Source organism: Lemur catta, chromosome 25, assembly GCF_020740605.2.
Source record: "Lemur catta isolate mLemCat1 chromosome 25, mLemCat1.pri, whole genome shotgun sequence".
Taxonomy (NCBI): Eukaryota; Metazoa; Chordata; class Mammalia; order Primates; family Lemuridae; genus Lemur; species Lemur catta.
Genome location: NC_059152.1, coordinates 12,080,372 through 12,108,153, shown reverse-complemented (window position 1 = coordinate 12,108,153; position 27,782 = coordinate 12,080,372). Strand labels below are relative to the sequence as shown.

The 27,782-nt window shown below is 49.1% G+C and overlaps 1 protein-coding gene across 1 annotated transcript; it reads right to left on the bottom strand.

Moving 5' to 3' along the window:
* Positions 1-3,468: 3,468 nt before the first annotated feature.
* Positions 3,469-19,513, bottom strand: FAM89A (family with sequence similarity 89 member A). The gene is made up of 2 exons (XM_045537289.1): positions 19,199-19,513; positions 3,469-3,850 (listed from the first exon to the last, which is right to left on the bottom strand). The coding sequence occupies exons 1-2, from the start codon at positions 19,487-19,489 to the stop codon at positions 3,593-3,595; spliced, it is 549 nt and encodes a 182-aa protein (XP_045393245.1). The 5' UTR covers positions 19,490-19,513; the 3' UTR covers positions 3,469-3,592.
* Positions 19,514-27,782: the final 8,269 nt, after the last annotated feature.

Sequence of the window (27,782 nt, the reverse complement as noted above, 5' to 3'; positions counted from 1 at the left end):
AACCTGGTAGAAAGCTGGGTTTTAGGAACTCAACCTTGGTTGACCAGTGGCCAGAGCAGTGGGGAGGGCTGGGAAAAGGTGAGAGAGTAGCGTGCTCCTGTCACAACTGGCTAGAACAGAGGCAGCGGCCAGGCTGCTGACACTGGTTCCAAAGCCCACATGAGGTGGCCAGAAGGCCCGCACTCTCGTAGCATTTTCACCCAAGAAACTATTAATACCATCCAGCAGCTGCCAGCTGTTCATCAGGTGCAATTTCCAGATGTCTCTGTGATATATCTTGTATCTCTCTCTGAACTGAAAGTACACTTGTTCATGAAGCCAAAAGGACTGGACATGCTTGGACTTTTACAAGCAGTAAGTTTTTCTTTACGCAGCAAGATGACACCAAATGGCCAGCTCACCTATGGTGAGGTGACAGGAGCTGCCACAGAGCCTTTGCATCACCCATGCACCTGGCACACGTTTACGACAGCAGGCTCTGATGGAAACTGGGCCCCTCCACGTAGAGGTCAGACCAATATTGGTTAGAAAAACATTCCACGACAAATCACGAAATAAGAAAGCACTGTCATCTAAGATTAAAGGGCTGTGGCCAGTATCCCTAGATTTTAGGTTTTGTTGCAGCACTTGCCTGTGCCTCCAACACAGATGGAGCAGAAACTGCGTCTGAGGAGGGACTCCAGCTCTGCCTCCACTCAGCCATGACCTCGGGCAAATCACTTTTATTTCGTTACAGAAATAAAAATGTTTTACAAAGACACACAACGCTATACATAACAGTTCTGGGGGACTTTGTCCATGCCACTCCGTCAGCCTTTCTACTCTTTTTCTCCTGAAAAACTTATTCACCCTTCAAAGCCAACTCAGTTGTTACCTCTGCCCACATCCCTGAGTCCTTGCTGAGCCTCCTTCTAAGCCTGTCTCGTTCCATGATGACAATACCTGACCACGCGTTAGGCTGTCGGTAACGTCACGTCACCCGAGCTCAATGTGACCAGAAATACTAATTAATGCTAGCTGAGTGAATGTCATCGGCCTGGGTTACGGACAAGTGAAAGCAACAGATCAGCTTGGTTAGTTGACTGTGAATCGTACTCGGGACCTAAGAGCTTTATCATTTGTGAATTGCAAGGCTTGAGTTATTAACAATTCTTGGTTCCCGGCACATGGGCCTTAGGAGGCTCAGGGCTCTTTTCTTTGGCTGCTATGTGCATTGTGCCTTAGAGTAAACCACGGCTCCTCCCGCCTCCATCAGGTCACGCTGGACTCCCTTTCCCCCCACGGGGTCTGCTGTGCACCAGGCCTAACTCCGCGGGCAAGAAAGTCCCGCCCCGAGCTTAAAGGTGGTAATTTACACCAGATGGCAACAAAGAATAACAGTTGGATTTATTTTCTAATCATCTGTGGCTCTGTTATAAAGAGGGTATATTAGAAAACATTTTATAGTTTGGGAAATTTTAATATTGCTTGCCAAGCTATATTTACCCCACACTTGGAGTAAAAGTTTGGGGTGATTTTTATGTTTCAAGCGAGTGGTTCATGTACGCGCGGGCACGTGCCGCTTCCCCGTAGGAGCAGGGACGGTGTCAGCCCTTTCCAGCAGCAGCGGGGACGTGCCTGCCTCGACCCATCCCACTTCCAGCCCTGGTCATCCAACAGCGGTGAGACGAGAGCACCCAACTCACAGACACAAGGAATCACTGCGGTGCCCGCACAGCACAGAGGCGGCAGACCAGGGAAGGAAGACGTTCTGAGCCAGAGAGCGTCCCTGAGCCGGAGCTGGCCCTCCCAGCGTCAGTCCCTGGCTGTTCTTGACCGATTCTGAGAGGACTGGGGTCTCCCGACCACGGCCTGGGCCAGCCAGGCTCTTGCTCAATGCTGCAAGGAGCTCTGGGAGGCCCTAGAGCAGCCTGGCCTTCAAGCGTCGGGCACTGGCCAACATACAGCAACTTCCCAGCCTTTGTGCAAAAGAACCAATCCTTGGGGCACCTTAAGATTCAGGGCCTGATTCAGCAGGGCTGGGGGTGTGAGATTCCACATGGCTGATCTGCGGAACAGACTCTGGACACAAAGTAGCCGAAGGACTGTATCTCAGCACTGCTGCACAGCAGAATCACCCAAGGGGAGCCTTCTAGAATCGTGCAGATACATGCCCAGGCCACACTCCTTACTGATTAAATCTGGATGGCGGAGGGATTGCTAGAGTCCAGGCAGCAATATTTTTCTTAACACTCCCCAAGCGATTCTTAATGGAGTCAGGGTCAAGAACCACTGACCTAAGGGCTCAACTCATTGTTAGGCAGGGCCCAGCCTCAAAGGAACAGCACTTTGACCCCTGTTGGTTTTACTGCTTTCAATTTTCTTGTGCCTGCTGAACTGTCACCGGCTGAAGGCAATTGACTGCCACCCTCATCTTAACCACTTTCAACAGAGGAAATAGGCAGGAACACTCTGCCTTCTCTGGATCCACCCAATTCGGAGCCTCTATGAGCAAGTCCAATGCACAGAGAGAAAGAACAGGCGGAACAGGGGTGGAGCGTTCAAAGGCAGCACAGAGCCGAGATCCAGCTGCAAACGGTGACCTCCCCCAAGTTCCTTTGACATGCACTCAATGGCAGGAAAACAAACTGCAAGCTTCTTTCAGTATTTGTTTGATTGGACTCAATGCATTCAAGTTATGGAATTGATGATACTGAATTCAGAACAAAATAACATACAACCACAGTCTAGCAGTTTATCCTCATTTTGAACCTACAAAGGGTAAGGTTTTCATAGAGTACTTTAATAAATATATTAAGGCTTAAGGTAATCGCTTTGAGTGGAGGGTGGTTTGCTTTCTAACATACTCGTTTACATTCAGAAAAAAACCAAAAACATTTGCCATCTTATAGTGAGGACACAAAACATGAGCTTGCCCCAGTTTTTTTTTTTTTCTACTCCACATATGTTTGTATTATCTTCCTTCCTCCTATATCTGATGGACAAAGAATGATATAAATTTTTGGTAGTTTGAGACAAAGCAGTTGATTGGTGTGACCAGAAATGTTGACTTTTTCAGTAAAAAGTTTTCACCATGTCACCTGGACAGTTAATAATGCAGCTTATAAATAAATAAAGCTGAACCAAGAGGCTTCAAATTTAAAAGCTCATTAAATGGAAGAAAAGCTGCAGACCACCTTGAGGAAGGGAAGCGGTGAGACGTCGGTTTTACTACATCGCAAACTGGAAGCAGGAACCCTAAACGGAGAGGTGTGAATAATCCACCACCTGTGCCCAAGTCACTGGCCACGAGTCGCCTTGCACAAAACACCCACTAAGGTCCTTCGCGGAGATCCTCCTGCTGCCTTTCCTTATGAACCCCCAGCAGCTGCATCCCAGCGTAAGAGTGTCAAGGACATTGCTGAGCGCCGCCAGGTCACCTAAGCAGAAACTGTGGCCATCAAAGCCAACTGCCACCATGTGCCAACGGAGAACTCCCTCCTACAAATTCAACTGGCTGTGTTCGTGCCACCTGCCCGAGAGGAGAAGCAAAGCCTGGCAGTGTGTCCGGTGGGAAGGGCCCGCCCCACCCTCACGTCCCTCCCGAGACCCCCTAGATGGACTCCAGAATCCAGTCGCTGCTGGAGAGCGGGGAGACAGGCAGTGACAAGTCCCGAGGAGGGTCCCTGCCATCGTGGAGGGAGCTCTGCTCCTGGAAATACTCCTCGTCCTCGTCAAAGAAGCCATTCTCCAGAGCGTAGGTGCAGTCCGGGCTGGAGGCCGCCTGGCACGCGCCCTTGTACTCCTGAATCGACTCGTAGAGGCTGTACAGTTGGCAGAGCAGGGACATGTCCAGCTGGCGGAGGCCGACCTTGAGGGAAGGGGGGGGGAGGTAAAAACAGGAGTCAGCACCGAGTTTCAGTTCAGCTGAGCACGCAGCCAGCAAGTTGTCACCACGTTCCCCGCACGGCGGATGATTCAGAGCATCGCTCGGATGCTTTGGATTTCCAGTTTTGAGAACACCTTGACTGCGTCACGCCCACACCTCAGACATGACTCAGTGCATGGGAAGGGACACACCTGCGGGGCAGCCAGCCCAGCCTGCAGAATCTGCCCCGCACTCCCGTGCACGCCCAGTGAAGCCACAGCACTGCACACTCTGCTGGTCCCAGCTGGCTTCACTTGGGGCGCTGAGACACAAGCGCGTCATTTCGTCTCCCTACGATGGGACTCAGAGAAGACCCACAACTGCCTCCCCTGCCACTGTGTTAGGATCTGAGTGGTGCAGTCATTCTCAGCCCCCAGGGGCAATGGATTGTCCCTTGCAGGTGACAGCAGCTCACCAGCCAGTGTGACGCGCCACCCCTGGAGCACCCACCTCTGACCAGCTCAGGCCCCAGGCTCCCTCTCCTCCAGACCGGGTCAGCCTCACCCCCCGGTGGCTGCGGGGTCCCTCCCCAGAGCACCTGGGTGCACAGGAAGCCCCTTAGTCAGAGGCGGGCCTCCAGGGTTCCTCCTGGAAACTGCTTCCACAAAAGCAAAGGGTGACAGAACAAAGAGGATCTGTAGAAAGTCACAAATTTGTTTATCTCCAAGTTCCTCGCCACCCATCCCAGGGAAAAGAGCACCGTTAGAACAGGAAACGCATCCTTTACATCAATCCCGAAGAGAGAAGGGTTAATACACTGGGAAACGCAGTGTAGCCCGGGGCACCTTAACCTTGCTATGTGGGAGAACCACCCAGGGATCTCGTTCAATGTTCAACGTGCAGATTCTGTCTGGCGGGTCTGGGGCACAGCCCCCGGGTGACACTGAGCAATGCTGCCGGTCACACACCCCACTCTGAGCTGCGAGGAGAAGACATGCTCGCCAGGATGCCAGGACACCTGCCCTCTGCTTCTTGGCCCCTAAACACGTTACTTGTCATCCCTGTGCCCTGGCTGACGGCAAAACAGAACAATAACTTGTCTTACAGACTATTGGGAGGATCAAATGAAATATCAACCCCTTCGAATAAACAGTGTTCAATGCCTCCTGGGCTAAAGCACTAAACAGGTCCGTGCACATATAAATACAGACGGCGTTACAGGATGCACAGTTTTTATAATTACCGACATGACTCATTTACCGAGCAACGAGATATTCCACGTAGACTGTCTGGCTTTCACAAAGGGAAGCCGGGACTGAGGAAGGAGCACTCTTCTGGAAAACTGGGGATTAAGGGCCAGGCTATTCTGCTTACCCTCCAGCCACACCGCGGATCTTTTTTTTGTTTTATTTTATTTTTTTCTTGTTTAGAGACAGGGTCTCACTATGTTGCCCAGGCTAGATTCAAACTCCTGGGCTCAAGGGTCCTCCTGCCTCAACCTCCTGAGTGGCTGGGACTACAGGCGTGTGCCACCATGCCCAGGACGACTGCTCTGAATCGCCAAGTGAACACTGGCTGCCTCCACCTCACATGGCAGATTTTGACACTCAAGGGAAGACTTGCAGATACGAGGACTCTGCTGTTACCACTACAGCTCCTCCTACCTCTAGAATTTCTAAAAGAAGACTTCCTTAGGAAGAGACCTTGGCCACAAGTTGGGGACACGTCTCCAGGCCCAGCTCTGCCACCCTCAATGGCTTTGCTGAGGTCCTCACCCTCAACCAGCTACACAACGAGGGAGTTAGGCTGGGTCATCTACGGCCCAAACACTCTGTGACTCTGTGTACTAGGCTGTTGCTTCTTTGTCCTCAGTAAACTGCAGGCAGCTAGGGAGACAGTGGCCCGGGCTGTTCCACGAGGGCCGACGTGGTTCACGGGCCTCCGTCAAAAGCACGCCCTGAACAGGGCAGCCACGGGCAGCCATGACGCCAGGACACATCTTAGGTCAGGCCCCACTGCTCACACTTTCCTGATGAGAGTCCGAGTTAGTATGTGTGTGTGTGAGTGTGTGTGTGAGTGTATGTGAGTGTGAGAGTGTGAGTGTGTGAATGTGTCTGTGTGTGTGAGTCCATGTGTGAGAGTGTGTGTGTGTCAGTGTGTGTCTGTGTGTGAATGTGTGTCTGTGAGTGTGTATGTGTGTGTGAGTGTGTGTGTGTGTGAGTGTGGGTGTGAGTGTGTGAGTGTGTCTGTGTGTGTGAGTCCGTGTGTGAGAGTGTGTGTGTGTCAGTGTGTGTCTGTGTGTGAATGTGTGTCTGTGAGTGTGTATGTGTGTGAGTGTGTGGGCGTGAGTGTGTGTATGAGTGTGTGTGAGAGTGTATCAGTGTGTGAGTGTGACTGTGTGTGAGTGTGTGTCTCAGTGTGTGTGGGAATCTGTGACTATGTGTGTGAATGTGAGTGTGTGTGTGTGTGTGTGTGAGTCCGTGTGTGGGTGTTTGAGTCCGTGTGTGAGTGTGTGAATGTGTCTGTGTGTGTGTGTGTCTGTGTGTGTGAGTGTGGGTGTGAGTGTGTGTAAAAGTGTATCAGTGTGTGTATGAGTCTGTGTGTGTGAGTGTGAGTGTATGTGAGTGGGAGTCCGTGTGTGTGTGTGTGAGTCTGTGGGTATGAGTGTGAGTGTATTTGTGTGTGTGTGTCTCTGTGAGTGTGTGAGTGTGAGTGAGAGTGTGTGTGTGTGTGTGTGTGTGTGGCTGTGTGTGAGTGTGTGTATCTGTGTGTGTGTGAGTGTGTGTGCGCATCAGGAGACAGGTAGAGGAGGAGAAGGAGGGAGGGTACCAGCACCTGGGTTTAAACGTTCCCCGAATGATTCCGGGGCCCCGTTCCAGCGAAGACCCAAGGTCGCTGCCACAAGCACCTGCCTTTCCCGAGCCGCTCCTCTCCGTCCCGGGCAGCGCGATTCCGGGCCAGCCCAGCGGGGGGGCAGGACGGGGGGGGGGGGGGGGGGGCAGGCCTGGGGCCGCCCGGGTTCAGATCCGGGCTCTGCCACCGCCCGGCTCCAAGGCCGTGGACCAAGTCGCTCTCGCCGTTGTTCTCTGGGAACGGCAGCGCCTGTGTCCTGCCACGTCCTCCCTCCCCTCTCCCCGTCCAACACGGAGACGGAAAAGCAGCCACGGTACACGAGAGAGAGCCACCCGGTCACCTTCGGTCAGAAGACAGCCAGCAGAGTCGGGCAGGATGGGAACAGTGCGACCTGGAGACTCTCAGAGAAGAAAGGACCTCGCATGTCTCGACCTTCCAAACCGGTTCATTCTTTTCCAAACCGATGTGATCATGTCACACGAAGTCAAAGTCTCCCAGCCTGCAGGTGCCACAGAGCCCCTGATGCTACTAGGTGTGACTGTCCAGCAAACAGATCTCATCTCACACTTCACTGACCACCCTTGAAATATTTTAACATAATGCACATTCCACCACCCCTATGCCTTAAAAACAAAAATAGAAAAAGAAACTTGTCTTTTCTCCAAGCTAAACATCTCAGGTCCCCGCACTATTTTCACTCTGACGTTCTGGTCCGCTGAGTCCTGTCTTGCAGACTCACTCCCATCTTCCAAGCCTGGGAAGCGAATACAGTGCGCGCACCACAAGATTCTGCCTCAGTCGACTCCGATGTACCTATCCTTCCTAGGATTTAACAAAAGGAATACTAACGTTAATAAAGAAAGTCACAGCCTCCCAGAGTCACACCAATGTCTGCTCAGAAATCACGGAAAAGGTTCATCTGGAATCCTGGATACAATTCTACTCGGACCCTGACTCCGGTAGGGTTGGGCGATCCCATGACTCTACTTCCCCCCTCGGGAACGAATCATGGAAAGGTGCATTGGGACAGGTGTGATTTTCACCTTCCCGGGCCAGGTGAGGTCAGCTCAGCTAAAAGCAGGAGCCTGAAACCCTTCTAGGTTTCAAAGGCTGTGACTTCTCATGACCCCACGCCGGCCAAAGAAAGGTTCCAGGCTTTTCTCCCGAAGGTGCCATTTCCAAGGTGCTCCGAGGCCACCGCGGCTGTGCACCGGGCGGGGAGCGGCGGCCAGGCATTGCAGCGCCCGGTGACTCACGAAGCCGCCTTGTCATCGGGCGGACGCCGGCCTAGACAGCAAGTCCGACCCGCCCGGAGCACAGCCCGGCCCGTACGCGCCCACTGCGCAACCGAGCACGCGCCAAGTGCTCGCTCGGACCCAGCAGGGATTAAACACACGCACCTACACACGCAGGCACGTGCACACGCACGCCTGCACGCGTCCCGCTTCTCAGTGCCACCTCCTCAGGCGCTAGGCTTCCTCTGGCTCGCCAGAAACCCTCCCAGTTAGCCAGGGGCACGTCCCTCCCTGCCCTCCCGACGCCACGTGCGGTGGCAACCTTGGCCAGGTTGCGGCCCCTTCGCCCGGACGGAGCTGCCACCTGCGAGGCCTCCCTGCCCCCTGCCCGGCGGCGCTTCCTCCGCGCTCACCGGTCTGTCCCTGCCCCGGCTTCTGTCTGCAGGCGGTCACTGTCACTGTCCTCAGCCTTACAGCACAGGCACACGCTCCTCCGCCGGACAAGCTCCCGAAGGCAGCGCCCTGCTTCCTCCCGGGGCCCCTCGGGTCCAGCCCAGAGCCTCGGGGAGCAGATAAGCTGATATTTGGTGACTCTGCAAGAACACCCTCCCAGAGCACATGGGGCTGCAGGGGCCGCCTGGCGTGGGGGTCACCTGTGCTGGGACCCACAGACCACCCCTCCGGCTGTATCCCTCCGGTAGCCACAGACGTGCGGGGCTGAACAGGCGGCCCGGAGTGCCCGCGTGGGTCCCACCGGGTCCAGAAGCGAGAGACACCCCACCAGGTTCCCGCGGGGACCGTGGTCACGGGGCGGAGCCAGCGTCCCGGGAACAGTCAGCTGGCTTCCAGCGCTGCAAACCGCCCACCACCGAGTCCTGTTCAGGCCTCCTGCTTCCTTTCTGCTCGTTCTCCTCTCCAGGCCCGGGGTCCCCTCACCCCCGGGGCAGCACACGCAGGGGCCCACCAAGCCCCAGCCCTCCCAACCACTCCTGAATCCGTTTCCTTTCACTTGTGATTTTTGCAGCTTAACAACAGACTCCACACTGGAACACACCTCACCCCGGTGGCGGTTCCCAGCCAGGTTCAGGTCACTTAGTCTCCGACTAGCTCCGGAAGCTGCAGCCGGGAGGCAGCTCCTCCTAACTTCTCAAAACCCACAGCAGCAACACGCCCCCTGGGAAGCAAGCACTAGAGGATGAGGGGGAAGCTTTAAAACGAAATTGTTGTTGATTCAAAACAAAACATCATGAAAAATGTTCAGATATTTTTTTTTGGAAATAAAACACTTATTCTGTTTTATGCAAGAAACTAAAAAATAAAAGTTGGGGTAATTCACTAGTGTGTTGAAGAGACATCAACAAAAGTGACTCTCCCCAAATGCAGAAGAGTTGAAAACAAGGAAAGGGTCTAATTTCTGCCTGGCTCCACCCAGGCAGGGTCTGTGGGCGCAGCAGGGGACGGGCTGCAGCAGGGGAGGGGCTGCGGCAGGGTCAGCCACAGGAGAACCCCGTGCAGCGAAGCCCCTCGCCCGCCCACTGTCTCCTCTCATCACCGTCATTCCTCAGGCCTCTGCTTCCCTCAATTACAATCCAGTCCTAGATTGTAATTGATAAGTACCGGCGGATAAGTGCTAGTTTTTAAAAATTATGGTCTAGCCGTACAATCAAAACTAGACAGTCACTTACAAGGAGGCGGCGGCCGTGTCTGGATTAGAATAGAACAGCGACTAAGGGACACTGCCAAGCACAAAAGTTCACGTTACAGAACAGCTGGCTTAGCAGGGTCTCACTGTGCATGTGTAAGTACATGCATGTGCAAGCTTTTGATTGGAAGAGGAAATGTCTGTCAGCAGAACTTTCTGGAAAGTGGGAATGGGTGGAGGAGGGAAGAGAGCGCTACTCATTCAATTTACAGCCTTGTGCACTGCTTAACTTTTCCCCCAACAAACAGGTTTCTCTTAATGTTAAAAACTCATAATAATGAAAAGAAAATACATAACAGATCCATACTGCTAGTAGGACTGCACACTTGTACAACCCCTCGGGCAAGTAACTGGAAATATCTATCAAAAGCCGGCTACTTCCCTCCTAGGGATTCACTGCAGAGGAAAAAACAGAAACTCAGCTGTACACACATACCTCCTCCTCATCTTTGTTGTGTGAGGTAGCTACTGATTCTGTTAGATGAGGAAACTCAAGCACCGAATGACAACAGCTCCGGCCTAGACCGTACAGCCGCTGGTGGCAGAGCATGGAGCCGACGCCAGGACTGCGACACGGAGCTCTCACCAGCAGTCCATGCAGGGTGGCCTGGACTGGAGACGCCCTAACCCGCTGCTGGGATCACAAGAGATCTTTATCTTTAGCTTTGCTGAATTGTCTAAGTTTTTTACTATGCACATATATTAACTTACAATGAGAAAACAGTTATCTTTTAAAAACATAATGAATAAGTATACGCAGATAGCTTATAAATTTATTTCAGAAAAGACTTGGTAAATGCCCCAAATCTAATCAAGGTGTCTAGTCGGTATCCGCAGCACTGGACCGTAATTGAAGAAAGCAGAGACCTGATCAACTGTAACCTGATTTCTAATAACGTGTTGATGGAAGGACAGTGTCCTGCATACGTTCAGAAAAGGAAATTCAAAGAGGAAGATTTCATCAGTGTTGCTGTAGCTGGAAAGGGGCCACCCAAGCTCGACAGAAACCCCCTGCAGGGCTTACTCTAAGCTCCCCTGTGGGCTCTGAATCTGTGCTCACTAAGCAGCTTGGATGCCACGGTCTCCTACCAGACGTTCTCCTCCCCTGGGCAGAAACACACTTGTATTACTTGGTCCCCTTCCTCTCCTGTTAATGTTTTACACCTGCCAAGCTGAGGACTAGCCTCTGAAGAGCCACAGAAGATAAACCAAGCCACACGACTGATCCTCCAGATTAAACCAAACCCAAAGCCCCTCCCACCCCTACAGAGTCCTTTAAATTCACCTACGAGGTAAAGCAGTTTGAGTTGGGTTTCCTGCTAACTTAAAAGCGGGGACACCCACACCAATTCACAGCCCATCCTATAAATTAACAATTCTCATAAAAACATTCCTGTTTATCTCCAACCTAAACTCACCAATTCACAGCCCATTCTATAAATTAACAATTCTCATAAAGACATTCCTGTTTATCTCCAACCTAAACTCACATTGAGTACAAATGAAGCCCATTTCCTCTTGTTCTGTCTCAGGCATAGACGAAGAAAAGCAATTGACCATTTTCTTTAAGAAACGTGTTTCATTCTTTCATTTGTTTCTGATTATAAATATAAAACATTCTAATTGTACTGAAAATTCAAATGGTTCATAATTATATGAACCAGACTTCTAAAATTCCACACTGCAAAACAGCAAACTTCAAATGTTTTGGTCTTGGGATCCCTTTACATCCTTAAAAATTATTGAGGGGTAGGCCAGCACGGTCTTGTAATCCCAGCACTCTGGGAGGCCGAGGTGGGAGGATCACTTGAGGCCAGGAGTTCAAGACCGGCCTGGGTAACATAGCTAGACCTCATCTCAACAACAACAACAAATTGCTCTGTGAATAGCTGCTAAAAATAAAATTATTGAGGGTCCCAAAGAACTTTTGTTTATTAGATTATACTTATTGATATATGCCATATTAGAAATTAAAACTGAGATATTACAAAATGTTTATTAATCCATTAAAAATAATAAACCTATTATATGTTAACATAAATAACATTTTTATAAACAATAACAATTTTTGTAAATCTTTTTTAACGTCTACCTTATCTGCTTCTGCATTTGGGCTTTTGTGTCATGCTGTTTTAGTTGAATTAAATGAAGAAAATCTGGCTTCACGTAGATGTGTCATTGGGAAAGAAAGGAGTATTTCAACAGCCCTTTCGGACTAACCGCCCTTTAGTTAGCTGCAGTGTGGAATGTGAAACTGCACCAGTGAAATTTTCACACTGTCACGTTAAAACCCATCAGTCTTGCACTTTGAATGGCTTTTAATATCAAGCACTAGTCAATGTGGAAAATTGATTCAGTGAATTATGCAGATCTTCCAAATGGTAGTACATTTCCTTAGATAGTAAGAAAAAAGTCACATTTGTCAATATCACCACCACATACTTATGGACCCCGGAAAGGACCAGAGGAACTCCCAGACGTCCCCAGACCACACTTTAATAACCACTGCTCTAAAGACATCCACTTGTAGCAATGGAGCACATGTCCTTCAAGGCGCTGTGCATATTCATTTTGGTTCTTAGCTACCACTGTCACACATACAAACTTACATACATACTGTTTTGTAACTTACTTGCCACGGTGAACATCTTCCTACGTCCCTACACATCGTTATCACATTCTTTCCATCAGTGGTACAGTATTCTATCACTATTAGAAAAAATCCTGCCATACATATCCATGTAGAAGTGTTGTTATCCACTTGTGCGACTATTTATTTCTGTAAGATACACTTGTGAAAATGAAATTGTAGGAGAAGAGGAAATGATGCCCAAGTCTTCCAATCCTCCCCAGTCCTGGGCCTCAAATCCAAAGCAACGAGAAAATGTAATGGGAAGAAAGAGCTCCACTAATAAGGTGATTAGATCTGGACCACTTTTCATGATGGAAAAATCTTATGTCTGTATTAGTGTAAAAGATTCAGTAAGTGGCTTCTGCTGAATGAAGATGGAACAGACATACTACAAACACTTTACATCCCTTTTGTGACCCAAGTTACACGTATTTGAGAACTGCCTATCAATTCTGCTTTGCTATTTAGTAAAAAGCCATTTTAGAGTTTTTTTAAAAATGCAATTACAGGGTCAAAAGACAGGCACAAATTCAATTTCACAGGTACTACCAAACTGCTCTCCAAAAAACCACTTTACACTCCCACCAGCAATGCATGAGAGGGTTCATTGCTCCAAACCTTCACTGTGACCATAATCATTTTTTAAAATCTTTTTTGGTCTTTTAGGTAAGACATGATATCTTATTGTTTTGATTTGCATATCTGTGGTTATAGGGGACGTTAAATGCCTTGCCATTTCTCTTTTAACCGTGTTTAACTTGGATATTTTATCTCCAATTGTAAGTACAATCGAGGGTCCCAAAGAGTTTGTTTACAGAGGTTACACCTATCAATGTTTCTCTTATTAGAAATTAAAGCTGAGAAACTTTATTAATCCATTTGGATTAATCTAGTCAACCACCTAAGAATATACCAAATACCCTCTTTCATGTGTATTTCAGTCATCCTCTTCCTCAGCCCAGCCCCTCCTGTCTGGGACAGGCCTGGTGGTCCCCAGAGATCACCCCTTGACTAGGGAGCTCTGGTCAGAGGACAGAGGGCCCTCCTCCTCCTCTGGTCAAGGACAGTGGCTCTTTCCCCAATCCCTGAGATGCAGAACGTGCACACCTGCAAAACTAGGCCAGCCGCAGCTGTCAGGGCTGATCAAGGAAGTGAACTGAGAGTGCTCACAACAACAGAAAAGGCAACATGTCTTAACAAATTTCTGTGGACTCAGCAAGGCAGGCTGAGGGCTTTTCTGTCTCCAGCGTTCCTGGAGGAGAGGGACCAGCCTCTGTGTTAAAAGTCTGCAGGGCATGAGCCACAGGGAAAAATGAGCAATCTGCTCATCACTGCTTGGAAACATCGGGACCAGGGGGGCAAGGACTGAGGTGGCTGGAGGCTGGGGCTCTGTCTGGAGAACGATGCTGGCAGGAGGGGCAAATATCTGACCAGCCAGCATCGGGGCTCGTTTCCTGCTCGTGGAGTCTGTGGTCTGCCCGGTTTCCTGATTCACAGAATCATGAAAAACTCGGCTTTTCAAAGGGGAGCATGAAGTCTCCGTGGAGTTTCCGTGGGCATTCCAGGAGCAAAACTGCACAACTTCAACTGCTGCTGGTGGGAGTGAACTGCACGGGGAGCTGGTCCTCTTCTCAAGCCCCCCCCCTCAGTACCCTTGCCCACCTTGCCTCAGGGAGCTACAGCGAGACCTCGGCGGAGCAGGGGAGGGCACCGATGTCCCTGTGGGGCAGACGTGCCTGGGCTGTCGCTCGCCTGCCCACAACTGGGGCACCTGTACATTTACACTGAACGGGTCAATACCTTTAACCAAAGGGGTACAAAAGGAGAAGGGCTATAAGATACTATGAGTTAGGAAAAATATCAATTTATATGCTCTGCAGGTCGGTACAGTAATAGATCGAAGTTCAAAGTGGTATGAAAAATATCTTCAAATCCTTTATATCTTCAAATCTTGGGACCAGAACTCTAACCTCACCTGCAGATAACATCAAGTGAATGAAGCCAGGCCAGTGACCCCACAGCCTGTCCTCACTGTCCTCCACCCTAAAGACACAGGTGTGCTTTTATCAGGTGGACATGGAGCTGGGAGCCAGCACAGGGTAATTATGGCCTAAAAACCTGAAGAGCTGCTGCAGGCAGCCTAATCTGCGAGGAACTGAGCCCAGGATGGCAAACTTGTACCTTTCTTCCTTTTCTGCTCCTGGCTCTTTGCATTAAAGGAATTTATTATACAACAGTCAGGTATAGCTGTGCAAGTGTCTTTGGGGACACCAAGCACATTGCAATAGACAGGCCCCGCACCTGCACCCGAAAGTCACCTTATGACAGAGCCAACTTCTTCTGCAGGCACCAGAAAGACCCACAGTGGCACGAGGGGGAAAGGCTGCTCAGCCCAAAGGATCCTTTATGCATTTAATCTCATTTTTCCAGTGGGGGAATCTATAGCCCAAAAGAGTAAGTGGTTTGTCTGCCAGAATCGTATCTCACAGCTCAATCTGATAACACAGAGTTCGAGCTCCTGACGCCTGATTCCTGTGCTTCTGAAGTCTGCAAGAGCTTATCAGAAATGCAGATTCTGCCTTCTCCCAGATTCTGATTCCACAGGTACAGGATGGGGCTGGGAATTTGCATTTTAGCAAGCAGCCTGGGGGATTCGCGGGTGACCAATTCTCTATGGAATAGTGCATTAAACAAAGACCGGTGAACTGGAGATCTTAGCAAAGCGAGATCTTCTTAGCAAAGCTAACCATCAGCTTAGCAGATAAAAATCTTCCAGACTATTGCCTTGAGTGCAAAGTATTTTTAAATAGAAAAGGTTCTGAGATAGACATCTAGTATTTTGGCCATCCAGCGGACACCTGCTCCATTTCTGCAAACTGTCCTTTCTCTGGGGGATACCCAGGCCCCCACGCCATCTTCATATTAATAAAATACAATCCTGTCCTCATCACTATTAGCTGACCCAGGCTGGCCAGGCTATCCGAGCTGGGCCAGCTGGCATCCTTCCACAGAATTTGCCAACTGCAACTAAGAAGTGTGGCCAAAACTGAGTGTGGACACTGTTAGTGGCCAGGTTCCAAAATGGACAAAAGAAATCCAAAATGGTAGAGGAGGAGAGAAGACCTCAGTGGACTTCCTGGGTTCCCCATATGCCCCCATTCTAGTCTCTCTCCACCTACCTCTAGCCCTTTAACAAGAGTCTACTTTTGCAAAAGCTAGTTCAGATTGAGTTTCTATCACGAGTACGGAGACTTTGGTCTTGAAAAATTGAGGACTAGTCTAAACTAAAACAATCACATGCTGCAACGAGGCTGCATCTCCTGGCTCCTTAACATCTAGGTGTTTCCTATTTGTCCTTCTATCCTCCACAGCACTTCATACTTAACATACACCCAGTAAAACATCTGTTAAGTGTGATCTAAAAATATTCTCTGATGTAAAAATAATAATCATCATCAACTACTTTATTAAAAGGCCATTTCAGTCTATAGAGCGATAGCCATCCATGTGACCCTTGCAGCATTCCAAATGGACCCTCTGGGGAGAGGACAAGGACTCATAGTGGTGCAGATTTCACAGACAGGGGTTACTGGAACAGGTGTTGAAACTCGGGAGTTGAAACCACAACTCTCTGGCAGAGCAGGGCATCACCAATCATGGGACAGAACCCTCTGCCCACAAGGGCCTCCCCTGCCCCCTCAGCCCCAGGCTCCACCCTGGCGGTCCCTATAGTATCTCCTCCCCTAGAGACTGCACGGCTCCCTCAGCTCCAGCCACCTCTGCCATCCTTATCTCCAGGCCAAAATCTCTCTTCCAGCCTCTAGCTCCACATTCTGAAATGTTTAACATACTCTTCCGCTGATGTAATAGCAAACCACCGTCCTCCCGACAGCAGCCGCTACTCCTGACCCCCCATGTGCTGCGATGAACCCCACTTTGCCAGTGATTGATTATCAAGCTTCAAAATGTCACTGAATACTGCCACACTATGGCACACTGTGCAGTCATTAAAGACATCGTAATATATACTGACTGGGAAAATGTTTGAAATGGGTGCTCCCAAAAAGCAAACAAGAAGGTATAATGTGATCCATGTGTGTGTGTGTGTGTGTGTGCGTGCACACAGACAGTTGAGTGCAATGGTTAAACAGGGTTTTGGAGCCACATAGACCTGGTTAAGCCTGTGATCTTATAGTTAAACTCTGTGCATCTGCTTTTTTAAAATATAAAATAGACTTTGGGTACCTATCTCACGGAAAATTTATAAGGTTTAAATAAGACACTGTGTGGAAAGCATCTGCATTGTACCTACACAGGAGATATCCCAGAATTTTTTTTTTTTTTTGAGACAGGGTCTTGCTGTGTCACCCGGGCTAGAGTGCAGCGGTGTGACCATAGCTCACAGCAACCTCAAACTCCTGGGCTCAAGTGATCCTCCTGTCTCAGCCTCCTGAGTAGCTGGGACTACAGGCGTGCGCCACCACGCCAGGTTAATATCCCAGAATATTAACAGTGATTATTTCTAGGTGTTAGGATTGTGATAATTGTTTTGTTTAGTAGCATTTTTCATAAAAAAGCTTAAGTCATCTTTGATTCCTTTTTCACCATCTTCCCTGACCCTAATATTTAATCAGCAATCCCTGCAGCTTCTGCTTCAGCGAAGAGTCTCCCATGTGTATCCTGTTCCACACTGGCAGGACCCCACCCTGCTGAGGGCTCGGTCACCATTCCCATGCACACCCTCTGGCATCTTCCTAATCAGCCTCCGAAGTCCAGCTTTCCCTCTCGCATCCTGCTATCAAATCCATTTCCTCCAAGTCCAACTGGGACCATGCCAACCTCCTGCTGAAAGCCACTCCTTTGCAATCTAAGCGTTCTGCAGCCCACCTGGCCTACCTGCCCAGCTCCCTCTCGCTCACACTTCAAACTGCAGCCAGTTCTGCAGCTACCTTTCCAGTGCCCTTTCCCCTTGCTGAAATATCCGTCACCTTCGGAGGTCTTCCGCTCCGTGAGGCCCACCTCTTTCCTGCTGCAAGTCCTCCCTCTTTCTGTGCCTGCAAGGGCCTTTTCTTAAAACAGCATTTATCACATTCTGCCATGACATCTAGTTATGTCCCTTATCACAGATTTGACCCCAGGCCTTCAAATTAAACAGATCAACACAAACTATCTGCAGATAACTGAGGAATGAACTCCCAACTCTTACTCTGCCTCGGCTGGAGTTGCCCATTCAGACCCCAATGCCCCATTAGTAAATCACTTAAAAGGCCAAAGGACCAGAGTACTTTCAAAGACCTTGTGACATTTCTTGAAAGGGAGTTGTCAAGGCCTGCAGCCACATCTTATCTTTATCTCAGCTAAACACCAGGCAGACCAAAGATGGCTGTTTATTTCCCTTGTGCTTCAAATAGGCTTAGAGAGTGCTCTGGTCCAAGGCATAATTATAAAGAAGACTGTGGCTGTACTTCCATCACGCCAGGAGGGACCTGGAAAAATACTTCTGGGAACAGCACATTGACTCCCCAGCCACCCAGCCAGACTCCAGAGCATGTTTATAAACCAGAGCTTCACAACAGGAGAGGCCCTGAGGTTTTCCTGTCTCTAGTTCAAGCACAGACCTTCAACAACCAGAGATAGTCTTCCTTCTCACTCTCATGTTTATGCTATGTCCAAGTTTGGACTGTAAACACACTTGGTGTAGATTTAAATCTTAATTTAGAGCAGCTATGCCATGTTCATGTCAATGAATGCTTATTAATAAATACAAAGAGATGGCCTGGAATGCAAGTGGTTCTGTAAGAAGCTTTAGAAAGTCTTTTCAGAGAAAATTGGAAATCACTTCAATGACAGCTACAGAGTGGGAAGACAATATCTCATTGATTAAAAAGTGTTAATTAAGGCTGCTTTCTGGATTCAATTAAGTCTTGGTTTTCAGAACAGATATGCTCCTGAAAAAAAGTATGTGTACATTGATTTTTTTCTAAACAATATCTTAAATGCACGAGATTTAGCTGTGATCAGGGGCCAGCAAGAGGGCTAGAAAGGAACAAGTTTTTCTGTGTTCTTCTGGCCTGGCCTATGCTTGGCAGAGAAAGCGAGGGGAAAAGCTGCCGTCGCCTAAATCCCTGCTCTTGTCCTACTTTCAGCGTCACCCTAAATCGTGTGTCCCAGTCCACCAACACCTAAGGTGCTTACCGAGGACTGAGAAAAACTAAGCCCCATTGTTCGGAGCTCAGACAGAACCCGAAGAACTCACACGGACTTCACCCAGATGGGGAGGGCAGTCACCCCCCATTTTCCTGAAGCGGGTCGGGCGATCGGCTTTACGGGGCCGAGAGGGGCCAGGACGCCTCCCGCGCACGGGGGCGCGTCCGCCTTCTTGCCGTCTGCGCGCCGGGGCCGCCCCGCCGTAATCCGATTCTGGACGCGCGGACTGGGGCGCGGGGGGAGGGGCTTGGGCCGTTCCAATCTGCTGTCTACACTCGCGGCGGACAAAAAGCTGTCTTCTTCAGGGCGGGAAAACACAATCGCTTAACCCCTGGGCGCAGCGAAAGCCTTTCCTGCACCCGGGAGGTCTGTTCCACCCCGGGGAGGGGTGACAAAGCCGCCCCCGCTGAGCGCGAACCCCGCCAAGCGCGAACCCCCCACCGCGCCTGCGGATGCTCCCGGGCTTCCGAGCCAGCCGGGGCCCGACCGTGGGCGCGGGGGTACGGAAAGTTGCCCTCCAAGAGCTGAGACTCCCCCAGGTGAGGGTCCAATCGTGGGCAGAGAGAGCAAAGACAGGGCGGCCGGGAGGACGGTGCCAGCGCCGGGGACCAAGGGCCGGGGGGGGGCGCGGACTTCCGGGGCAGAGCAGGGGTCCCCGAACTTCCCGGGGACCGCGAGCCCGACTGCGAGAACCCCGCCTCCCGCCCGCCGAGCCTGCTCACCATCTCCTTGCGGAGCAGCGCCAGGGCGGCGTCCAGGTTGGGGGGCTTGGCGGGCCCCGCCGCAGCCCGGCCCCCGCCGCTGCCCGGGCCCCCGCGGCTCAGCTCGTCCTGGATGCGCGACTTCTGCGCGTACAGCCGCTCCAGGTGCCGCCAGCCCCCCGCCGCGCCGCCGCCCGACGCCGAGTGCAACAGCCCGCTCAGGCTCTTGGGCAGCGGGGGCAGCCCGTCCACCCGCAGCCCCCGGGCCGCGCCCTCGCCCGCTGCCCCCGGCGCCGCCCGCGCCCCACTCATCGCGCCGCAGCGGCCATGCGCCCGCCGCCGAGTCCCCGGCCCGGGGCTCCCCCTGCCCGCCCCGTTCCCGGCGGCGCCCCGCCCACTTCCCCTGCCGGCCCGCCCCTCCAGAGGCCACGCCCCTGGGCCCGCCCACCTCCCCTGCCGGGCCCGCCCCTCCAGAGGCCACGCCCCCGGGGCCCGCCCCTCCCTCGACCCGCGGGCCCGGGGCTCCAGCTGCGTCCGCGCCCCGCAGCCGGGCTCGCCCGCAACCAGGTCCCCACCCCTCTGTGCCCCCTCAGCCCCCATGGATTCATCTCCAGCCCCGTCCCCACCCTCTCTGGGCCACCCCACAAGGCCCGGCTCCCCTCCAGCCCGGCTCCCGACGCCCCCCTCACGTCCCCGCGCTCCTCGCCCCCCAGAGTCTCGCCCACTCCCGATCATGTAGCCCCCCCCGCCCAGCCCCCACAGCTGCCAGTAATTACCGAGGTTGGGGGGCGCAGGTTCAGATCCCCGAGAGGCGGGCTGCTGCGGGGCTGGGGTGCCGAGGATCCGGCTTGCTACCGCACGTCGTCGGGGAGGAGGCCGGTCCCCTAGGGCGGAATCCAGACCGCCTGTCACGTCTAACGCCGCGCGGGGAGGGCTGGGGACGCCCGGTGTGGGCAGGCCCCTCATGCAGCCGTGGCCCCCGGCCTTCTCAGCAAATGGCAACGCCCGGCAGTGGCAGTCACGAAGAAGTTCCCACCTTTGGAACTTCCAGACACGGACAAGTATGTCTTTCAACCTGGCATTTAATCTCGGAAACTATTTTTCAACTCAGGCAAAAATAAACACGACTCACACCTCAGAAAAAGAGAGAAAAGACAGGGAAACACGCTCTGCCCCTCCAGGAAGAGTAAAAATGACAGTTATAGCCAGGTTAGGGACGCAAGAGACAAGGAAGGAACCACAGCCCAACTGCAGACTAAAGCCACTGCACCATGTAGAGAGAGGGGGTAGCTTTAACGCCCGCTGATGAGTGGTTTTAATTATAAAGGGATTTAATTGTGCTAAACATTCAATAGGATCGTAATTATAAAGTGTTCTGAGCGCTTCAGACACCAAAGGTAAAAGAGCCCTACACTTTGGGTAGCTTTTTCCCCTTTAATCTACCCCCTATAGAGCCCACGGCAGAAGCAATGTGTTTGAAAGTGGCGTCATGTACTCGAGGCGGGGGACAGTGAGTGACTGACATGGCGAGACTGACATGGGAAGCTTTAGTGCCGGCCCTGCAATTCGATGGCACCCGGGAGGCTTCCCACCCCACCTACTGCCCCGAATTTTCCACCTCCTCACAGTGCCTCACCTTTCACTAATTACCTAGTCACGTTTCTGGATGTCAGGTGTTCATTCATTCCTCCGCTGGAACAGTGGGGTGTTTGGAGGAGAGTTACCATCTATCTGCCCGTGTGGGAGTAGGGAGAGGAAAGGCGGGAAGCATTTTAACCTTGGTCCACACCCTCGCATAAACTCCTTTGATTGCATTTGTCATCTTGCTGTCTCTCCTGCAGCACCTAGCAGAAATCGCTCAAGTTAGGTGATAGGAGGTTCCATCATGCAATGGTGCAATGACAAAAAAAAATCATTTCAAAGCGTCAGGGCACTGAAATCATTATAAAGCACATACTTCAGAGGATTGTGGACGGCAGAAGGAAAGAGACTTAGGGACAGCTAGACGGTAGCATGAGGTCCCTGGTATCGGGACACGAGAAAAGAGGTACAACTTAGATGATGCCAGCCTCACAATTTTAAAGGCAGGCTCTGTATTCTGGTATAGAACTCAATGAGATGAGCATATTGAAATCAGTATCAACAAATACCATCCCAGGGTGAATAGAAATTGCAACAGAATTTCCATGGTACGGAAGACTTTGTTTGTATGAACTTGAAGCAATTATGCAACAAATATTTTGACATCCCTGGGGAGTGTCCGTCAGTGCCTACTTATTCAAATGCCAAATAAAGTACCTTTTAAAGTTCATGCTCATAATGGGAAAAGAGTAATAAATAACTTCTGAAAATATGTGGTTTTTGCTTTAATCCACTGAAACACTGTCTTAGTTCATTCGGACTGCTATAACAAAATAGCCTGGACTGGGTAATTTAGAAGCAACAGAAATTTATTGCTCATAGTTCTGGAGGCTAGAAGTCTATGATCCAGGTGCCAGCTGATGAGGCATCTGGTGAGGGCCTGGTCCCCAGACGGCTCCTTCTGTGTGTTCTCGCGTATCAGAAGGGGCTGGGGAGCTCTCGAGCCTCTTTTATAAGGACACAAATGCCATTTACCAGGGCTTTACCCTCATAACCTAGTCACCACCCAAACGCCCCACCTCTTAATACCATCACCTTAGGGGTTAGGTTTCAACATATGAATCTGTTGAAACAAATTCATACAGCAAGTGCCAATAATCTGACCTCAAACCAGAATGAGGCCAGCTGTTTCCCATGCAGCTAAATTAGTCTTTTCTTTCCTGTTTTGTTTTGTTGTTGTTCACAGGCTCTTGGAAGTCAGAAAAATACAGACTTCTAATCCAGTGTTCTGTTCACTAACTCACACCTCTTCGCGTAGACTTTGTAGATCAAGGTTGGGGACCTGGGCCTTGGAGCACAGACCTCAAAGTCACCAATATCCAATAACTCTGGGTGGATTTAAATTTAGGTTTCTCAGTCTAGTTATCCAGGAGCGCACTGTGAACTTCCAAGGGTGCGCCTAGAAGGTTCTCGTGTCCCTCCATCCCGTCCTTCCACTCATCCAGCCACGATTTTATCCCCACCTCTAATTCCTGCCCATGTGGTGTGAGCTTTCTGGAACTCCACAGAATCTTTCTGTGCTTTTTTATCATTCTTAAAGTTTAATAATTTAGGTTGTCGATAGAATAGAAAAAACCTGAAAAACACACTGAAAGTCTGATTGAGTTTTCTTTTTACACCCGGTGACTTTAGATGATGCTAACCTTAGAGAAGTTCATCATCTTGTCCATGACCGTCATTCTTCACTTGTTGCGGGACCTAAAATTAGGTTACTTTGAGAGCAATTGTGTTATAAATTTGCACTGAATTTTAGCAAATGTATTTATTGCAAGATATAATTTCTTATATTTCTATCATTTCTAAAACAAGTTGTAAATTTAAAAAGCATACACAAGTCCTCTTAAATATCTTTTTATGCAATATATATACATATAAATGGGACTAAGAACTTAGCATTTAATAATAGACTCTTTTATATAGTTTTTTTAATTGTTGATTTGTTGAGTCTGAATGAGCGGAGAGTGACTGTGAAGGCCTAGACCACTGCTGTGCACCACTGTGGACTTTATAACACCGTGGACTCAGGCTACACTACATTTATAAAAAAATATTTTTCTTCAGTAACAAATTACCCTTAGCTTACTGTACTATTTAACTTTTTAAACTTGTAAACTTTTAGAACGTTTTGACTTTTTTGTAATAGCACTTAGCTTAAAACACACATAGTACAGCTGTAAAAAGATATTTTCTTACTTCCTATTGTTATTCTATAAGATTTTTCCTATTGAAATTTTTCTTTTTAGTTTTTAAACTTTTGTGTTAAAAACTAAGATATGAACACACACGTTAGCCTAGGCCTACACGGGGTCAGGATCATCAATATCACTGTCTTCCACCTCCAGATCTTGTCCCACTGGAAGGTCTGCAGGGGCGACAGCAGGCATGGGGCTGCCGTCCCCTGTGATAGCAATGCCTTCTGGATGCCTCCCGAAGGACCTGCCTGAGGCTGTTTTTCAGTTTAATATTTTTGTAAGTAAAAGGAGTACACTCTAAAATAATAATGATAGGTGTAGTATAGTAAATACATAAACCAGTAACAGTCTATTATCAAGTACTAAGTACTGTACATAATCGTATGCCCTATACTTTTATACAACCGGCAGCATGCTAGGTGTGTTTACACCAGCTTCACCACAAACACGTGACTAATGCATTGTGCGACGACATTGTGATGGCTCTGTCACTAAGGCAATAGGAATTTCTCAGCTTCATTATAATCTTGTGGGACCACCGTCATAAACGTGGCCTGTTATCAATTGAAACATCGTTATGGGGTGGATGACTGTATTTGCATTTTTACATTAAACATGTAATGAAATAAAAACTTTTTGTTGAAAAATAATTTTATTCCTAACTATATTTAGTCAAATAAATAAGTAAATGCCTCTTTTCCTATGAGCTGCAGTTAATCTAAAAGCTTATTTTTGTGTAGTTTGATTTTTTAACCTAAATGCAATACTTTAACTTGTCCATACTAAATTTTACCCTGTTTTATTCAACCTATTAAATCCTATCTGGGAAAAGAATCAAGAACCTTGATTCTTTAATCTAACTCAATACCTTTCTTTCCCAGAATTATCTCAGCTGCCAAATTAATAAATATCCCATGTGTGGTGACAATAATAGTGGTAATACCCAGTATTTTTAAGGGCTGAATGTGTTCTGTGCACTATGGGAAGCATTTTACAGGCTCTAGCTCATTTATTCTTCATAACACTCCATTGAGGCCTGTATAATTATCCCCATTTATAGATGATGAAACCAAAGTTAAGAACATTAACTTGCCCATGTTCACACATGTAGTCAGTGGCAGAGGTGGGATGTGAAAGTCAGTTCTCTCTGACTCAGAGTGGGTATTCTTTCTTTTTTTGTTAATTATGGTAAAAAAACACATAACATAAAATCTACCCTCTTAACCACTGTTTAGTTGTACAACACAATATTATTAACTCTATGCACATTGCAGAGTGGGTACCATCCCAATCATCAATGAAAACAATAAACAGGGCTGGGCGTGGTGGCTCATGACTGTAATCCTAGCACTCTGGGAGGCCGAGGCGGGCAGATCACTGGAGCTCAGGAGTTCGAGATCAGCCTGAGCAAGAGCAAGACCCCGTCTCTACTAAAAATAGAAAGAAATTGTCTGGACAACAAAAAATATATATATAGAAAAAATTAGCCGGGCATGGTGGCACATGCCTGTAGTCCCAGGTACTCGGGAGGCTGAGGCAGGAGGATCGCTTAAGCTCAGGAGTTGGAGGTTGCTGTGAGCTAGGCTGATGCCACGGCACTCATTCTAGTCCGAGCAACAGAGCGAGACTCTGTCTCAAAAAAAAACAACAACAACAAAAAAAAAATACAATAAACAGGACAGGGTCAGGGACAGAATCTTGTGCCAGAGACCCTCACCCAGTATGACAACAATCTGTTGACTCACATTCTTTGTGTACATTATGCTGTTGTTCAACTATGGGATACTAGTGGGATAGGCTGGGTGCGGTGGCTCATGCCAATAATCCTAGCACTCTGGGAGGCCCAGGAGGGAGGATCAGTGGAGCTCAGGGGTTCGAGACCAGCCTGAGCAAGAGTGAGACCCCCGTCTCTAATGAAAACAGAAAAAATTACCTGGGCATGGCAGCTCATTCCTGTATTCCCAGCTACTCGGGAGGCTGAGGCAGGAGGATGGCTTGAGCCCAGGAGTTGGAGGTTGCTGTGAACTAGGCTGATGCCACAGCAATCGCTCTAGCCCAGGTGACAGAGTGAAACTCTGTCTCAAAAAAAAAAAAAGGGGGGGAATATATTCAGTTAAATAGAATATATTTTTAATTTCACCTGTTTATTTTTTAATGTGGCTAAAAAAGTTTATAATTACCTATAAGCCTTGTATTTGTGGCTTACATTATATTTCTATTGGACGGCGCTGGCCCAAAATAAGTCCTGGACCCACAGGGGCTTAACATTCAGGTGTCCACATACAAAGGTGTTTCCAAAATCAGTACAAAGCATTAGTGAGTATTGTACCAAAATAGAGTAAAACTCCAGGAGTTCCTAAATGGGGACCAGCTATACAGAAAGGCCCCGGAGAGGAAGGAGGACTCTCTGGGCCTCTAAGAGGTGGAGGAGCCAGGACAGGACAGGGGCCAACACGAGTGACGTCGTGGAAACGAGGAGTGGGCATGTGGGTGTCCCATGATGCCAGCCTGACTGGAGCTGAGGAACCTGCTGGGACCAGGGGGCATCGCTGGCCTGGGAGTCCAGGCTAACGCTCTTGGACTTGCTCTTATGCAGCGAGGAAGCATTGAGCACAGGTGTGGTACTTCTTAGTGCAGGCATGACAAAATCTGTGTTCTGGAGGATTAACATGGCAGAGGCACAGAACGAACGGATGCAATGGGGGAGGGGGAAGAGCTGCCACATTGGAAGAAGGAAAGAACAATCAGGAAGCTAATGTTTAGTCCATGCTGGAGTGAAAGCTGCCCCTAGACCAAGGGCCTGGCTGTGAGGATGGAGAGGAGAGGAGACACAGAAAGATGTTTTGCAAAAAGAGCTTGTAGTGCTTGATGACTGGTTGTATGTAGTGTTTTGAGAGTTACCCTCAGAGACTATCTATTCATGTTCCCTTTTTTATCCTAATGAATGCGAGTTGAGAGAATGACCCTAATGAGCGCTGAGACTGTCACACAAAATAGAAGTCATTCAGTTGGCAGAATTCAAACCAAAACAAGCCATTCAAAAGTGCCCCTTAACTGTAGCCAACTTTCCAAGATTCCTTTGGTTAGGACACTGTTTGCAAACCCTGTTCAGATAACAGCTTCACTGAGACTCACAATCGTGGAGTTTCCCCACTTGGCACGGCTCACTGTTTAAATGGACATCAAGTGATGGGGTTAAAATTCACTGAATAGAAAGTGCAGGAAGACCGAAAGCTCTCGGCACATGTTGGCCGGGAATCTGCACAGAGAGCAGGACTGTAAATAGCCTGGGAGCACCAGACAGAATTAATGTAGACAAAGTCAGTGCTGCATACAGCGAAGTGAAAGCGAGTTGTGCTTTCATCAGCTCTACAAATGACACACACTGAACTCTACAACAAAGCCCATGCGGCAAAGAGTGGTATGGGCCAGCAGATAGGTCACTACCTTTTCTGTTCTGGTGGAAAGCTTGGTACCAGGTTTAATTAACCACTGAAATAGATTTATGCACGTACACTGGGCAAATTCATTATAAATTGAAAATGACTTTTAAAGTGATGGTCTACCTGTCGTCTATCCTAGAGACTCAGAGATCTACCATTATTAATTTTTGTTTCACTTAATTGGTCCATGCTGTTACTATTATTTTTTTTACTTACTATTTATTAAACATCCACCATGTGCAAATATAGTATACAAATAAACCAGCAGTTTTTCCCCTCGAGATGCACGGGAGACCAGCGTGTGGCCTCCCAAGTTAAACATGCATAACTGGTCCTGCGACCGAAGTGGAGGCAGAACAAGCCCAGCTCCCTGGGTGCGAAAGCGGAGGGATCTCAGCGTGCAGTTGACAGTCCATCCTCAATATTCACAGCTCTGAATTTGCAGATTCTGTACTTGCAAATTCACCTTCTTGCTAAAAGGTATTTGCAACCTCAAGATCAATACTCCTAGCACTTTGGGGGTCTTTTGTGGACATTTAGAGAATGGTGAAAATTTCGAGTCGCCTGATGCGCATGTTCCTGGCTGGGGTGGGGGGCAGGGGGTGAGCTCTCATACCGTAAACAAGTGTTCTTTTTGCTGTCTGTTTAGTGCCACGTTTTCCCCTTTTGTGCTTTTTTGTTTTGTTTTTGTTTTTGTTTTTTTGGTGATTTTGCTGTTTAACATGGCCCCAAGCATACTGCCGAAATGAGTATGAGTAGGCTGAAGAGGAGGAAGAGGAGGGGTTGGTCTTGCTGTCTGGGGGTGACGGGTGGAAGAGGAGGAAGAGAATCCATGGATAAGTGGACCCACATAGTGCAAACCTGTGTTGTTCAAGGATGAATTGTAGTTTGTTAATGCCAAGGGAGAGGTTTATAACAGTGTTAGCGTTTAAGGCTGATTTATAGCACCCGAATTAGTTAGAACTTTGCAAGTTGCCTTTAATATTTAGAGAACTTTCTTCTTATGAACTTAAGAGTGAAACAGCAAGTTAGGTGCTTAATTTCCTTTTGGAACATTTTACTTGATCTCACTCACTTCATTTTTTTCCCCTTTAGTTTCTTAGCTAATGCAAACAATTGTTTTTTACTTTTTGTTTTTTCTTTTTTTAGAGACAGGGTTTTGCTCTGTTGCCCAGGCTGGAAATCCTGGGCTCAAGCAACCCTCCCACCTCAGCCTCCTGAGTAGCTAGGACTACAGGCACATGCCACTATGCCCAGCTAATTTTTAATTTTTTTTTGCAGAGATGAGGGTCTCACTATGTTGCCCAGTCTGCCCTCAAACTCTTGACC